Consider the following 17,367-nt stretch of genomic DNA (forward strand, 5'->3'; position numbering starts at 1 on the left):
CTTAATCTGTTTCAGGGCTTTAATGATTGCCCAAAATTCAGCAGTAAAGATTGATGCTGAATCGGGTAATCTCATGGAAATTATTTCGTCTGATGGAAAAACTGAAGCACAAGCCACAGAATTCCCATCCTGTGATCCGTCTGTGTAAACAGGAATGTAATCACAATACCTCTCTTGGATTTCCATGAAATGTTGTTTATAAATAACTGCATCTGTGCGATCTTTCTTTAGATGCACAAGATCGAATACGATTTTTGGTGGTTTGATACACCAAGGTGGCAAAATAAAATATGAAGGCATTTCCAAAATGTCTGTTAAATCAATGTTGGAAACTGATAAAAACTGCTTAATGCGAAGACCAAATGTTCGAATTGCGTTCGGTTTCGCATCAAATAACTTCATATATTTGTTATCAAACACCACATTGTGTGCAGGATGTTTTGGCATTGATTTAATCTTTGTAGCATACTGCAGAGAAAGCTTTGCACGTCTAGCACCCAAACTAGGTTCGTGTGCATCGACGTGCAAGCTCCTCACAGATTTTTTGAAAGCACCAAGACAAAGCCTAAGTATCTGGTTGTATATATGATCTAGCATTTGCAAGTAAGACTTACGTGCTGACTCATACACAATGCACCCATAATCAAGTTTAGACAGAACTAAAGATCTATAAAGTCGGAGCATAACCTTTCGATCTGCTCCCCATTCAGTCTTGCCAATAACTTTTAATATATTGAGGGCCTTTAAGCTCTTCTTTTTCACATACTGTAAATGAGGAAGAAAAGACAGCCTCCAATCAAAAATAATCCCCAAAAATTTGATCTCCTCCACAACTGAAACTGGAATTTTGTCCAGAAACAGCTGAGGATCTAAATGTGTGCGTGCGTGTGTGTTTATTAAAATGTATTTATATTTAACCAATGGTTAACCTTGTAACTGCAATTATGAATAAGGTTATCATCCTGTTTCATTTCTGTCGTGGGTAGGCCCTATAACTAGTTTTTGTATGTTTGTGTTTTTCCTGGTAACATTTACCCTTAACCAATGTGAACATACAAACGTTGCAATAAAGATCGTATTTCGTTTTATTGTATTGAATTGCATTGTGTTGTGCTGTGTGTTGTTGTGTTGTGTTGTATGGTATGGTGTGTTGTGTTGTATAAACAATAATAGCAACACTTTCAACTTTCATTTATTTGTTTTTGAACAAACATTCGTGTTTTTTCTTTCTATCTCTGACGCTCTCTATTTTTATTTTTATTTTTTTATTTTTTATTTTTTTTTAGAAACTATGTTCTGACTAGATTTTTAGCGCAGCGATCGGAGTACGCTTCTTTGGATCGAAATGAGAGTTTCTTTTTTCTTTTTTTGTCCTCAATAATTTTTGTTTGTTTGAATTAACATATGATTCCACTTAATTGTACATTAAAAATCGTCTGCCTCATTCATATAATTTTTGCGGGGCTGGATCAAGTTCACTCTGTAAAGTGCTCTCCTGAGGCGTTTGGGTCGAAGAATCGAAAACCCTTGTGGACCTATTCCCTGATTTAGTCCCCCCCCCCCCCCCCCACCTCCACGACAAAGGCTGTGGCATGTGATGTCCTGTCTCTGGGAAAGTGTATCTAAAAGATCCCTTGGTGCTCATGAAAGCATGTATTTACTACCTGTTCCTCTCTCCCCCCCCCCCCCCCCTCAACTGTACCCAAAGGACTGCATAGTGGCGCATACGTCTGCACAGCAACCATTTTAAACAACCACTTCTTTCTCTATTTTCTATATAAACATCAAACAGGTAATGCACACCACTTTTCAGAAGTTCTAGGCAGGTATTTTTCTCAAATTATCATGTTGCATCTTCAAACTTTTTTTTACTATTTTTTTTTTTTTTTAGGTCATCTACATATACATCAAGGGTTTTAGACATTTTGGAGCAATGTAGACATATTTTATTTACGTGCGTCTGGTTGCAGCATCGAATATTGTCATTATTGTAGTGTTACCAAGTCTCTCTCTTGGAACTTGGTAAACTTTGTCTTACTTTCTGTACTTTCCAATAGTCTCTTCCAGCTTTTATAACTTATATTTTAGGGGACAAGAAATATATATTATATCATTTTAAAAAAACCCACAGGTAGTGGCTTCCATTAGGGTTGTATTTATGGAATTCATCTTCGTTCACAATATTTAGCACATATTGTTGACTGCACCTGAGCGTGAAAAGATTCTTACGAAGTACTGCATCAATGTGTACAACGAAGGCGATCGGCAGTGCAGATCGTAAGAGGAGAAGCGATACAAATGGTCGGAAACTTAAAAATGCATTACGTATTATACTGCATATCAAACGAGGAGAAGCGATACAAATGGTCTGAAACTTAAAAATACATTACGTATTATACTGCAAATCAAATGAGGAGAAGCGATACAAATGGTCGGAAACTGTTAAAAATGCATTACGTATTATATTGCAAATCAAATGAGGAGAAGCGATACAAATGTGTCGGAAACTGTTAAAAATGCATTACGTATTATATTGCAAATCAAATGAGGAGAACGATATACATTATCGGAAACTGTTAAAAAAGGCATTACGTATTATACTGCAAATGCAATGAGGAGAACGATATACATTATCGGAAGCTGTTAAAAATGCATTACGTATTATATTGCAAATCAAATGAGGAGAACGATATACATTATCGGAAGCTGTTAAAAAAGGCATTACGTATTATACTGCAAATGCAATGAGGAGAACGATATACATTATCGGAAGCTGTTAAAAATGCATTACGTATTATATTGCAAATCAAATGAGGAGAACGATATACATTATCGGAATCTGTTAAAAATGCATTACGTATTATATTGCAAATCAAATGAGAACGATATAAATTATCGGAAGCTGTTAAAAAGTCCTTGCATATTCAGGGGACAATATTTCGAAATCTGAGGTAACCGGAAGTCGGTTCACGTGTTTTTTTACCTAGGTAACCAATTGTTCGGTTACGTGAATTATATTTGCGTAACCCATGGGTTATCTGATCGGTTACCTAAAAATTACGTTGAAATTATATTTTAAATACATAGCTTTTAGCTGAAACATAAAGTTAAAACAAATAAAAAAGAAAACATTTACAAAAAAAAAAAATGTCTTTAATGCTTACTAAAGTTAACAATATTATAAAAGAACTGAATATTAGCCCCAGTACTGAAACAAAATACAGGGGCGTAGCCAGAAATATTCTTAGAATTACGCACGCCAAAGGCGTGCCCGAGCGGGGGGATTCAGGGGGCCTCCCCCTGTAAAAATTTCAAACTCAGGACGCCTGTAGAAAGAAAGAAAGAAAGAAGTGTTTTATTTAACGACGCACTCAACACATTTTATTTACGGTTATATGGCGTCAGACATATGGTTAAGGACCACACATATTTTTTTTAGAGGAAACCCGCTGTCGCCACATAGGCTACTCTTTTACGACAGGCAGCAAGGGATCTTTTATTTGCGCTTCCCACAGGCAGGATGGCACAAACCATGGCCTTTGTTGAACCAGTTATGGATCACTGGTCGGTGCAAGTGGTTTACACCTACCCATTGAGCCTTGCGGAGCACTCACTCAGGGTTTGGAGTCGGTATCTGGATTAAAAATTCCATGCCTCGACTGGGATCCGAACCCAGTACCTACCAGCCTGTAGACCGATGGCCTGCCACGACGCCACCGAGGCCGGTCAGGACGCCTGTAGATGCATATTTGAAAATCTTTTTTCCAGTCAATTTTAAGAGGTCTATTTTATAGAACAATTACAGACAGCCTCGACCTATTCCCGGATTTTGTTTTTGAATTACGCACATGCGTACTGTGCGTAATGGGCCTTTGAAATAGATAAATACTCATTTGTAGGAATTCCTTTTTGCGATTTGCGGTGGCTATGCTACTTTCACTTCATGGATGGTACTTATATACTACAGTGACGTTCCAAATGTTGTTGTTTTTTAAAGCTCATTATGCGATGTTAGTATTTTTCAATTTTTGTGACACTTTTGGATTCCTGTTTACGTTAAAACTGTTTTTAACATATGTAAAATCATAGCCAATCCAATAGTATGTCTACATATATTCCTTTAGAGATAAAATAGCAGCAGAAAATTTAGTCGTCCCAAGCGGTCCGAGCACATTAATTTAAAATTGTTTTAAAACTGTAGACTGGTCGCAAGTTACAACTGTTGCAATATAACCGTTGTTTACTGGTTTGCTGCGCATCAAGTATCTAAAAATCAGTCTAAAACATTTGTCGGAATACCAGTAGTATGTCTGCATGAATAAACTTCCTGTAATCGTGAACTTTGCAAGTTTTAATTTCTGAACGTTTACAGGTCATGACGTAACCGATTTGCGGTTCGCGTAAATTTAATTTTACGTAACCGATTTGCGGTTCGCGTAAATTTAATTTTACGTAACCGACACGCGAACAGAACGGCGGTTCGCGTGAAATATTGTGCCCTGCATATTATGCTATATATTCCAGCGAGGTAGGCAACTTGTTTTGAGTGCTGCAATAAGGCAGCATCATACTATCCTTGCTCTCTCAACATGTTCCAGGTTACTGGCCTTGTCCCACTTCAACCCTTGACTGTCGTGATGTATGTGTACCATACCACAATGACATCAACTGTGTTGGAATGTTCTGTTTTATGGTGTATGAAACATGGCTGGCATATTTGTTGATAAGAACAGTATTCCAGGAAACTATGCTGACTTTTTTACATGATCCAACCATCAAGCAGGAACGTTTTGCATTCCTCACCACCAAGATTGCCACCATAAAGTGCCCTGAAGACAAGGAAATAATCATTACATATTCTTTGAGGACCCGCTTGTTCACTGTCACCATGTAACCATAAGGAAGCAGACACTAGATTTTGTAATGCCTGTGCAGGATGCTATTTTGAACGGTTGTGCCAACAGTATGGTCTGCACTATTGACACAGGTGTGCTTGTCATCTTAAGTAGCAAGTTCCATCATTTGATAACCTTGTATCAAAATGTGTGTATTTGGGTTGCCTTTGCTACATGATAATACTTAACATTTTATACATCAGTGGTATGTATATATGACGTCCTGGGTAAAGAGAAAATCCCGTACCTGCCTTCCATAGCTTCAACAGATGTAATACTGCCTCTTCTTTCCTTGGAAAAGGGTAAAAGAACAGCCTGGGTTGCAAGAAACCGCTACCTGTATGTGACCCGTACCTTTATCTGCATTGTGTTCAACCTTTACACCAATATAGATGCAGATGATACATGATTCCAGCTACTAAAATGCTTCACAGTTAGTTTATATTGCAAGACTCTTTATTTGTTTGTATTTACCATAGTTTGACACCCAATAGCCGATGTATTTTTCGTGCTGGGGTGTCGTTAAACATTCATTCATTCATTTATATTGTAAGACGAGAGACTTGGAACATGTTGTCGAAACAAGGAATGTGTTCTACTTCCAGAAGCGGAAGCCAATGGAAATCATTCCACCCACCCAGGATGCCTTAATCAACTTGAGTTTCATACCAAACTGAAAAATGGTTCACCAGTCAAGAAGTGAACACAATGCACACAGTCTAGAAAGGTGGTGATGGACTAATAACGACAGCTAGGTCTGTATACTGTACTTGTGGCATCCAAAGCCTGCAGTGTGGTTGCATGAGTGGGTGGATGCAGCACCAGATGTGCATGCAAAACGGTCCATTAGAAATGCACTGAACTGTACATTTGTGAGGAGTGAAATGTTCCACAGAAACTTCATACATGTGTAGCAAACTTGGTATATGAAATCAGCAAAGTATCTGAAATGATATATGCCACTATATATTGAAATTCTTAAGCGGGTTAATCTATGTCGTGACTACACTACCCTATATTCCAAGGAAGATGTAGGCCTACCTGGTTTTTAACATAATGATATCAAAGCTTTTAGCTGGGAAAGACTCACAATACATGTTCCAGCTTTCCCCTTAACATCTTGTCTCCATATTTTGTTTTTGTTTTCTATAAAAAATCATTTTGTAATTATTAAAAGACTCAAAACTCATGAACTACATATGCATCAACAGTCGTCAAACAAAAAAGTGTGTTAGTTTTGTTTAACGACACCACTGGAGCACACTGATTAATTAATCATCGGCTATTGGAGGTCAAACATTTGGTAATTCTGAACGATCACCGAGGAGTTCGGGAATTAACGTATTGCGCATTTAAAAATAAAAATAAATTGAGAGGGGGGGGGGGGGGGAGTGGGTGTTATCAAGCTAAGTACTAGAAAAATCCGAGACATGTTTGGAAGGGGGAGCGACCGCTTAGACTGGTTTTGTGCCTAACAGTAGACGAGTGTGATCTATGATAGAAGTAAAGACGATGACGCGGGTCAGGATTTAGCTCAGTCGGTTGAGTGCTCGCCCGAGGTGCTTGCGTCGGAGGATCGAACCACCTCGGTAGATCCATTCAAATAATTGGGGTTTTTTTTCTCGTTCCAATCACTGCACCTTATTTTCCTATCTGTAGGAAAGTGCATATAAAAGATCCCTTGCTGTGTATTAGGAAAAATGATGCGGGTTTCCTCTGATGACGTGTCAGAATTACAAAATTTTGACATCCAATAGCCGATGATTAATTAATCAATGTGCCCTAGTGGTGTCGTTAAACAAAACAAACTTTAAAGACGACGAGTCGTCAAATTGTTCGCGATCGCTCGCCTTCCTAAATACGCCTCTGATGTACCGATCTTGAACGAAGGTTGTATCCATTTAATTATTCAATCTTTATTTCTCTATATGTGAATAATACAAAGAACATGACACATTTTAAAACTTAAGTATGGAAATGTAAATAAGAACATTTATACGGTCGAGTATGGAATTTAAGTGAATAAAGGCACGCTTTGTCACTGTATCACGGCCGTTTAACTTTTCTTTGATTTATTTCACTTTTTCATTTATACTTATTTTTGTCCTGAGCAACCATCTCCGTTATCTGTGATGTTTGTCCAGGACATTGGGTTGGTTAGTTGTAAGAAAAGTCAGTTAATCTCGCTCTGGGTGGGAACCGTTATTGGGATGCTTGAAGTCTGATCGCAATTTTCAGTGTAGAAATATTTCTTCTTCTTTTTGCCATCCACTTCCACATGCACCCTTGTCTCTTACTATAAACTGCGACAGGGACGGGATTTAGCTTACTCGGTTGAACACTCGCCTGAGGTGCTTGCGTTGCAGGATCGAACCACCTCGATAAATCCATTTAACTGGCTGGTTTTTTTCCCGTTCCAACCAGTGCACCGCAACTGGTCAACGCCCGTGGTATGTGTTTTCCTGTCCGTGGGAAAGTGCATATAAAAGATCCCTTGCTGCTAATGGAAAAATGTAGCGGGTTTTCTCTGATAACGAATCAAATGTTTGACATCCAATAGCCGATGATTAATGAATCAATGTGCTCTATTATCCGCTGTTATTTTCTTCGTTAAACAAAACAAACTTTAACTTAAAATGCGACATGTAGGCCTACATGTCTCGTGTGGCCATCCGTACCACATACCTGCCATTTTTTTTTTGCTAGCTTTTGTTGTGGGCTTAGTCTGACCACTTTGAAATGTTTTATGATCACTTCTGTTATTGTAAACGTAGAAATCGGATTTGGTGTGCATGATATTTTAGTGGTTTATTTATAGCTTATTGCAAAACTTGGTTTTGCTTTAAAGGGACAGACCCTAGTTTCAGCTCGTGAAAATTTAACACTAAGTTTAGTTAATCTACAAACCTGTAACACATTTGGGTAAAGTTACAACTGAGTGAAACATGAGTCTGTTATTTTGAATTGGTGAAATACCCTCTAAAAATAGACTAAAACTCGACTCCATAACTATTACTTCTCAGACGCACGTGCGTTTTTAAAAATATGATAAATGCATTTTGTGGTATCAAAAACACCAGGATGACCAAAATCTCTTCGAATGTACGAAAATTGATAATCTAAACCATAAAATCCAAGTAAAGTATGATTTCAGTTGTCAAAAACGGCTATAATAGTAAAAATAAAATATTCCTTAGTGTTTAAAAACTAAGGTATGTCGCTTTAAGCCTTACCCCATGTCGAATACTTATTAAAATACAAATATACTATATAATAAATTTGATACAGTTGACATTCTTACAATATTTTGTTGGATCGTGTGGGGGTTTTGGGCTTTTTTTTTTTTTAATTACTGTTATTATTTATTTATTAGTTTTGTTTTCCATTTTGGATACATTAGAGAGAACACCGTGTATGATTTTTCGCATCACATAGCGATCTCACACTGGAATGATGCCGATTTGATGACATCTGATTGGTTGCACCTCGATGATTATCCCTGACATACTATCCTAATTATGTACGCATGACCTAAACTGGTTGCTCCCTGCTGTAGACGTTAAATTGAAACCGATTTAAGAATTTATACGATACTGAATACTACACTGGTATCCGTTAGATACCTTTTATATACTCTTAAAAAAAGATGGGGAACCTGAAATATTAATGTTAATATCAACTAGTAGACAGAACATAAGTTTTGGCCACAGACATCCTAATAAAGAACGTTCAGGTCAGTTCATCAACACACCGAAACACATTCTCGTACACGAGCGTGGGGGTGTCATTCTCGATTTTGACAATTTCCAGGAATGTCTATTAATCACTGTGAAATATTATTTCTGTCAATCTTTTTTATTCTGTTGATCGTTTTTATTGTTTGAATTTGCGATTTACTGATAAAAACCCCGTCAACTTTCACTTCTGATCCCAATCGTCCTTCAAGATCTTTGGTAGTCGTAAAACCTACTGTAATACTGAACTACCGGTTGTAATGTTTGCCCAACTAATTCACTATTATCATATAACCATTCCCCACAGCTAATATACCTTACAATTTTGGCAATTGTAAATTCTTATTATAGTTCCCCTACTTTTTTTGAAGAGTATATTATAACACTGTTTAAAAACTTATCTAGAGAGACAAAGCGTTGTTTAAAAACATTTCCAATTCACTTTTGCTCGTCAAATACATTTTAAAACAATAATTATTCGTAAAATAAACTATCCAACGTTCACGCATGTAGGGGCCTCGTATTCTTAATGTTCATGTATGAACCTCTAAATTTGTATCAATTATTTTTAAGCAAGGATTATATTTAAAGTCTTACACAAAGGGATGTAAAAAAACCCACCCCCTATTTGCTTGATTTGAAAATGCTAGCACTCCTTAAAACAAAGAAAGACCACATTAAACCACTATGCAATGGGTTTGCTTGGTTGCTCGAATACTATACAAACTAATCATTCAATCTCGCCTCTTTTTCTTCTTTATTGGTTTTCTCCACACCTCGAACAGGGATAAACGTATAAAACAATTAACACGTTATCTACAGTTTATTATAATTTTACATATATGTAAATTAAAAAAAAATATTATTCTGATTCATCTTAAAGCCATATTAAATAAACAACAATCCACAGATGTTCTTATTTTTGTATCTGCCAATCCCCATGTCGCGTAGTTTCGTAATCTCGGCACATACTGGTCAGCTTACTAAATACTACATGTATAATATGCTAATATAGTATACAGCTCACGTACTCTGCGACCCAACCCTTTCGAAGTACGTGTACGTTCATTATAGGTCATCATACTGGTACTTGTAGAATGTACTCGAATATCTTACTACTAATCGAATCTTTTATCTGTATTGACACATCAGATAAACAAGCCCCAGTTCCAATAGGAATGACTTAACAACCAAGTCTGGGTACAATACCCACGTTACAAATCGTTCAGCCCAATCGGCGAGCAGGCGTCCAACGCCACGGTACATCGTTATAGTTCATCAATTTGTAGACAACAGTGGGATTAAGGTTATGACTTCACTTCAACAATATTCTGATCAATACAAAATGGAATAGTATTCTTTGGAATCACAGCAGACAAATGAATTAAGCAGCAACGACAAAAACAACCCCTAATCGACTATAAAAGTTACAGTCTTTGTGTAGAATGATTGAAATACAATGGTTTTAATTATATGGACACCAAAGCGCATGTCCTGGGGGGAGGGTTTCGGGGGTCGATAATAGTTCAGTTACTGACTGGCCTCGTTGGTGTCGTGGTTAAGCAATCGGACATAAGGCTGGTAGCGACAAGGTTCGCAGCCCGGTGTAACAGCCCAAAATACCCCCCCCCCCCCCCCCCAACTATACCCGGGGTTAAAGTGGGCTGGCCTGTTTTATACCCCATACCCTATTTTTTATTACTAACCTGTATATAAAATAAATAAATGATAATAATAATAATAAACGCTTTAAAAGAAAAACAACTATTGCTTTCATAAAAGAGGTATATTCTGGGCTAGCCTGTTTTATACTCCTGAGTATATTCTGGGCTAGTCCAGTTTATAGTTTGGCGGGAGGTGTATTTTGGGCTATCACACCGGTTCCAGCTCTCACCCATAGCAAGTTTTAACGACTCGATGGGTAGGTGTAAGACCACTACACCTTATTCTCTCTCAACAACCACTAACAACTAACCCACTGTGCTTGAACCTCAATTGGATACAAGCACGAAAATAAGTAAAAGACAGAAAGAAATTTCAGTTACCTCAGTTACCATATAAAAAACGAGAGATTTAACATATGTTTTGAAAAAACGAGAATATGACAAAAAACAACACACAGAAATAAAATACTGTTGTGGTTTAATATATAAAAGGTATTTTAAATAGCAATATCGTTATCACATATACTGTGAAACCTTTTTAAATCAGACACCTATGAGATCAAGTAAACAGTCTGGTTTTAAGGGGTATTCTGGCTTAATGAGGTCCAATTTTGAGGGGTTTTACTGTAATACATATTATAATAACATGAATAATATAATAATAATCATAACAATAATAAAGATAAATTAGAACTTAAATGACAAGTCATAACAAATGTCTCTTTCTTTTTTTGCATGTTATATTATAAAGATCGTTTGACAGATTGAGGGCACAAAAAAACGTTTCTTGGGGGTTTGTGGGTATGCTCCCCCATAAAATTTTGAAAAACTAGATGTCCTGAAACATAATTTTCTGCATTCTACAAGTAAAAGTCATCCCTACCTTAAGGTTTACTACTAATAATATTTTTTATTCACAATTATTGAGACAAGGTCATATAACTGTAAATAAACAAAAATTGTCCAAAAAAAACCAGTCATGTAAAAATACAAACATTTTTACATTCTTTCACCAAGTCCTTTTCTTGTCCATTAAAATTTTGCTAGCTAAGGTACCTATCACAAATTCATAAAAGTCCTAATAAACAAAAAAATTAAGCAAAAGTCATGTAAACATACAAATATTTTTACATTTTATCACCACGTCCTTTTCTTGTCCATTAATATTGAATCCAAGACTTGGTTTTTTTTTTAAAGTCTGTGTTATTAATATAATATTAACTAGATGAGATGCACATTATTGTTGGTACTTGGTAGGCGTCCATTTCTTTTAGAGTCAGTATCATTCAAAACTCACACTGCCTTTTTAATTCAGTAAAACGTTTAACTCGAATCTAATCCATCAGAGTCTGAAGAAGTGGAATCAAATAGTGTGACTGGACCATTACTTATATGTAGATCCTCAACCGAAGGTACAAAGGTAATGGGTCTGCTATCTGATACTGTTACATATGTAACAGAGATAGCTGATGGTTCAGATGTAAGGAGGCTTCCCGAAGTACCACTGGAAAATGTTGAATCATCGAGTGGAGAATCAGATCTAGAAGATTCAGGAGTACCTAGCATCGAAGTAGCTGGAGAGCCAAAACTCTGGTATGTGACATCATTACCAAAGACAGCAAGATAAGCAGTTGATGATTCCAAACCCACACTCTTGTTTTTGTTATCACCACCAGAAGTGACAGAGTCTGAATTTGTGTTTGTCGCCTCAGACCATACAACCGTTTCATTGGTTTTTATCTCACTTGCAGACATGCCTTGTGAGGGTGCAACAAACCGGCTTAGAGAAGATGACTCCAAGTCCAAAACGTGAGCAATACTCACTGTTCCATTGCTTGTTGTTACAGTGGTAGTCACTGCATTTGTAGATGTATCTGTAGTACCAAAACCGAATGAGCTGACAGTGGGTAAGTTTGCTTTGTATGTTTCACTGTTTTTCTTTTCACTTTTGTGATTTTTTGATGAGACTGCAGAAAAGCTTGATGTGGAGGACTCCAAAATTTTATTATTATTCATCCTTCCATTGAATGCAGTACGAAAATTTAACGACAATGTAGTCAAAGCCGCTTGTGATGAAACTGTAGATGCAGTCACTGGATTTTTTTCTTTTTCTGCAGTAGTGGTTGTGATAGATATTTCCTTTGTGTCCATTTTACTCTTTAATGATCCAAAGTCTGCTAAAAAGCTTGGTGTTGTAGACTTCCAAGCCGTGGCACTATTCATTCTTCCAGTGCTTGTAGATAGAGTTGAGGGTAAGGCCGTTGTACTCGCTGGTGTGGTGAAAGAAGTGAAGAGTTTGAAAGACAATGTAGTTGTTGCTGGTGTGGTGAAGGAACTGAAGGGTTTGAAAGACAATGTAGTTGTTGCTGGTGTGGTGAAAGAACTGAAGGGTTTGAAAGACAATGTAGTTGTTGCTGGTGTGGTGAAAGAACTGAAGGGTTTGAAAGACAATGTCGTTGTAACTGCTGATCTTAAAAAAGTATCTGTATCAACTGCAGATGACTCTGAACCTCTTGTACATCCATGTGATGGGACAGCAAAGAAGCCAGGTGAGAAAGTTTTACTCAGACATCCAAGGCTTGATTCTGTATTTGGAAATGTTACTTTGCTGTTACTTGATGCCACTGTCGTTTTAGTGCCAAACAATCCAGCTGCTACAGATGGTGAGCCTGTGCTCAACCCAAACAAACTGTTACTGGAAAAGACACAGTTCAGTGAAGATGGTGTGACTGCTGTTGACAGACCAGAATGGTTTAACAAACGTGATGCCCGAAGGAAATGTTGTCTACTAGATGATACCGTGGCTGTAGATGCTGCTGCTGTGGCTGCAGCTGAAGACAATTCAGGAGTCAATGCAGGGATCCTGCTCAGAACAGAGCTTGGTGATGTTGTTGAAAATAGTCCAGTGAACAGTAATGCAGGACTTCTCTGTAAACAACCAGAATAGTAAAACAATAATTACAATTTATTCGGTCTAATTTCAACTTATCTATATGTATTAAACACCAAATAGCTGGTGTCAAATATCAGATGACACTAAGTCAGTATGTTTTCATTAGTTTTTTGGGGGGCGGGATTTAGCTCAATTGGTTGAGCACTTCCCTGAGGTGCTTGCACCGCAGGATCGAACCACCTCGGTGGATCCATTCAACTGATTGGGGTTCTTCTTGTTACAACCAGTATACCACAACTGGTCAAAGGACATGGTATGTGCTTTCCTGTCTGTAGAAAAGTGCATATAAAAGATCCCTTGCTACTAATGGAGAAATGTTGCAGATTTCCTCTCTAAGACTGTATGTTGGAATTACCAAATGTTTGACATCCAATAGCCAATGATTAATGAATCAATGTCCTCTAATAAGTGTCATTTAAACAAAAAAAAGCCTTATTTAAAAATAATTATTTACCTTTGCATTCTCTGTACTGGCAGCAGCAGTGTCTATAATACAAAATTAGAACATTAGAACAAGTCCATGTAAAAATGTAAGTCATGAGTTCATAAATTTAAATTACACTATTTGTGAAAAGAAACAGTTTACCCACCCGTAACTGACCTGAATGATCAGAATTACCGGTAAGAGAGAAACATTTTTAGAATGTAATACCAATTTCGTATTTCTTGAATATCTTAAAACTGGCCTGAATGCTTCATTTATTCATTATTAAGCTTTGTAAACAATTTATTAAGGGTTAACTTCATATTAATATAAAGTAAAGTCTAAACAAGACAAACAATTTTTTTTGCAAAGCTGTAGTCAAATATCAGGTGACATTGAGTATGTTTTCATTTCAAATAAAGGCTATTTCAATTTTACTGAAATTCCTGCATTAAAGTAGATTTCGGCTAAAAGGAAAAAATTAACCAAGAGTTAACTCCCATGAATAATGACATTATCCTGATGTGATTTTCACCTACTGCAGCTGTGTAGTGTTCATACTGAATTGATCGAGAATAATGTCAAACATTAATAATGATGTCATCCTTTTTTAAATAAAGTTTGGAAGGTTTAGTATACCAGTAGGTATTTTGTAAAATGCTTTGCAGAGCTAACTAATATGTGAAAGCAAGAAAAAATAAAAAAAAAAAAATAGTTTCATCAATATACTCTTCACACCATATTTGAGGTGGAAATAATTATAAATTACATTTATATTATTATTTATAACTTTTAGATATTCTGTCTAATATGGTTTGAACTGTGTCTCATAAGTTTGGTAATGCCTGATGATGTCATTATATATTTGTATACATGTCAATGTTACAATACAACACTTTACTAAACAAAACTGATTGATTAAAGTGACACTTTATTTGTTAAACACTACAACATATTTTTCACCATTAGATCTCTGAAATCAAACATTACTTTGATTTCATTGTTTAGATTATTTATTTCCACACATACAAAGTGTTTCTGTTCATCCAGGTTCCAAAAAAAGAAGAATTTTTTATATTTTACAAAACGCATATATATCTGAGAAGTAACAGTTACTGAGATGAGTTCTAGTCTATTATTTAAGGGTATTTCCCCGTTTCAATGTCACAGACTCATTCTATTGTAATTGTATCAAATGTGTTACAGGTTTGTAAATTAACTAAACTTAATATAATTTTTACGGGATGAAACTAGGGTCTCTGCAACACAACCAAATAAACACCACTATATTGAAAGCAGGGCTAAACATTTGCACGAATATCTGAATCCAACTTGCATCAGGATTTGCGCATTAACTGAATGTACACAAATTATAAAATCTAATAATCAGTTTGTAAAATTTGACTAAATGAACTTCAGAAATAATAACAATTGAAAAATAGTCTAGTTCTTGAATGGTCCACTGAAATTAACCTGTGATGTCCACATCTGACATGTTTTATCGATTATTTACTCTAACCCATATTCAGAGTACCGTTTTTTACTACAAACTACTTGTGTAATATAACATGCTCATTCACACCAAATAAGAATATTTAAAATGCATTTATAGACGATAATAAACAATAAATAATAAAAAATTAAATAATTTTTACTTGTAACAAGCTTTAGCGAGTGACAAGTGAAAATTATTTTATGAGGGACATAAACTTGATAATAACTGGTACCAAGTTTGTTATTCTATTTATTACCCCAGCTATTTGGGTTTTTTTTTAAAGTTTTATTTTCGCTATAAAAAGAATGTAAACCACTTTGGAAAGATGCATACCCAGACCACCAACATATACTGACACTTTAAGAAATAAAAAACGTGTAATTTTAGAGTTAATAAATTTTTTTGATTATTCCTGCTAACTGGGGGCAGACATTTTGTTTTGTTTTTGTTGTGTCAGGTACGCTAGCTTGGGGTGAAGTGACATCAGCTCCTACCAACTCCTGTATGCATAGTGTAAACAAATGCAGTAATTTACAACAAGGAGCTTTGCTTTCATCAACCTGACTTGTAAAACAACATAAATAACTTGATAATATAATTTATCATATAATATCTTACACTTCCAGTACAATCAAAGTATGATATTTTTCAGATCACATACTTTAAGAATTTGATACTTTGCAAATTAGATGTAAATTAGTCGAGGTCTCGGCACTAGGTTTATTGACATTTAAGCAAACGTACTTGGGTGACACTCCATGATTGACGTATGCATTCATAGTCATCAAATAAAAACATTTCAATGGCAATTTGACACTGAAAGCTGTCCAGCGTTCAAAAAACAAAACATGTTAGATATAAGGACATCCAAAATGACGTCATTCGAGTTTGATGTCATTTCCATTCAAATATACACCGCGCCACATATTCTTACGTCATTTGAATATCTAGTATTGATGGACTGGAATTAAAGTTGTGTGTACAGTTTACAAAAACACGTTGTATTAAGCTTGAGCTTATATGATAAAGAGATTATTACCCTCGTGTATTTCGGTATCGTCAATATCATATATTAGGAATAAAAATAATGTATTATGCTCACATAATACAATTTTTATTCCTAATATATGATATTGACGATACCGAAAAACACTCTGGTAATAACCTCTATATACTATTAACTAAATATATTTCAATTTGCATTAATAGGGTTATAGTATTTTTCTCTCTTAAAAAAGAAAAAATGCATACTATTAGGCTTATTGGTAGGGTACATTAGATCAAAAATGACCACTGATGATACCCAAGTGATAATGTGCTTTTCTTTAGGACAACGTAATTGGTCATGTCTGTGATTTTAGATAGGAAAGTCTACTTAATCAAGAGTTTTACAGAATGATATACAGTAATAAAGCATGACGGCTGATAATGTTGATAACCATTTTTGGGGTGGCAGATAATTTCCCAATATCCTGTGATGCCAATAATATCGCCGGTACGTAATTTTGTGTCTAGATGGTGTAATTAATGGCTTGTCTGCCTGCCAAATATACACCTGCCAATCAGGAATCACAGGTGGAGACCACTGCAAGTATGTATAGACCAATTAACAAAGAAAACACTTTGTTTATCATTTCAGTACGTAGCTAGGTTATTATATAGACAAAACATGATACAATTAGTTCGACACTTTGACAGTGGTGGTTTATTTTGTATTGTAAAATAATATATATACTTATTGCTGGCTTACTGGGGTGGATATTCTTACAGATCATTGTGATGCATGCCTATTTCATCATCCGCAAAAATCAGGTATGTTTGTTTCTTCAGTTCTAAAACTAATTACTGACATGATACGTTAAATATTATGAAACCACCAGCTCGCCAGAAGGCACATTCACTGGGATGGTACAAAATGGCTGTGCCAGTTATGTATAATAGCCGTAACATTTAACAGTTTTATTAATTAAATATAATAATATATTTGTTGATATTAAGCAATAATGTTCATATTATTGTTGAATATGCATACCAGTCCAAAAGCCTTGTGCGAGCATTCCTTTAACTTTGTAATTTAATGACGGTTCACAGATAATTTTCAAAAAACATATTTCTATATATTCTGTAAAAATATTTTATAATGAATTGCATTAAACTACCATTTGATTACAAGTTTAAACACTGAAAACAGAAAGACGTAAA

General features: G+C 35.7%; 1 protein-coding gene across 7 annotated transcripts in view; it reads right to left on the bottom strand.

Moving 5' to 3' along the window:
- Window positions 1-10,754: 10,754 nt before the first annotated feature.
- LOC121375902 (nuclear pore complex protein DDB_G0274915-like) overlaps window positions 10,755-17,367 on the bottom strand; it is a 72,905-nt gene continuing 66,292 nt past the window's right edge. For all 7 annotated transcript variants that reach the window (XM_041503604.1, XM_041503597.1, XM_041503601.1 and 4 more), the window contains 2 exons: window positions 13,701-13,732; window positions 10,755-13,221 (listed from right to left, as the gene is read on the bottom strand). In XM_041503604.1, coding sequence (XP_041359538.1) covers window positions 11,617-13,221; window positions 13,701-13,732 — 1,637 coding nt within the window. In that variant the 3' untranslated portion in view covers window positions 10,755-11,616. The remainder of the gene's footprint in view (window positions 13,222-13,700; window positions 13,733-17,367) is intronic.

The sequence above is a fragment of the Gigantopelta aegis genome, chromosome 6 (assembly GCF_016097555.1).
Source record: "Gigantopelta aegis isolate Gae_Host chromosome 6, Gae_host_genome, whole genome shotgun sequence".
Classification (NCBI taxonomy): Eukaryota; Metazoa; Mollusca; class Gastropoda; order Neomphalida; family Peltospiridae; genus Gigantopelta; species Gigantopelta aegis.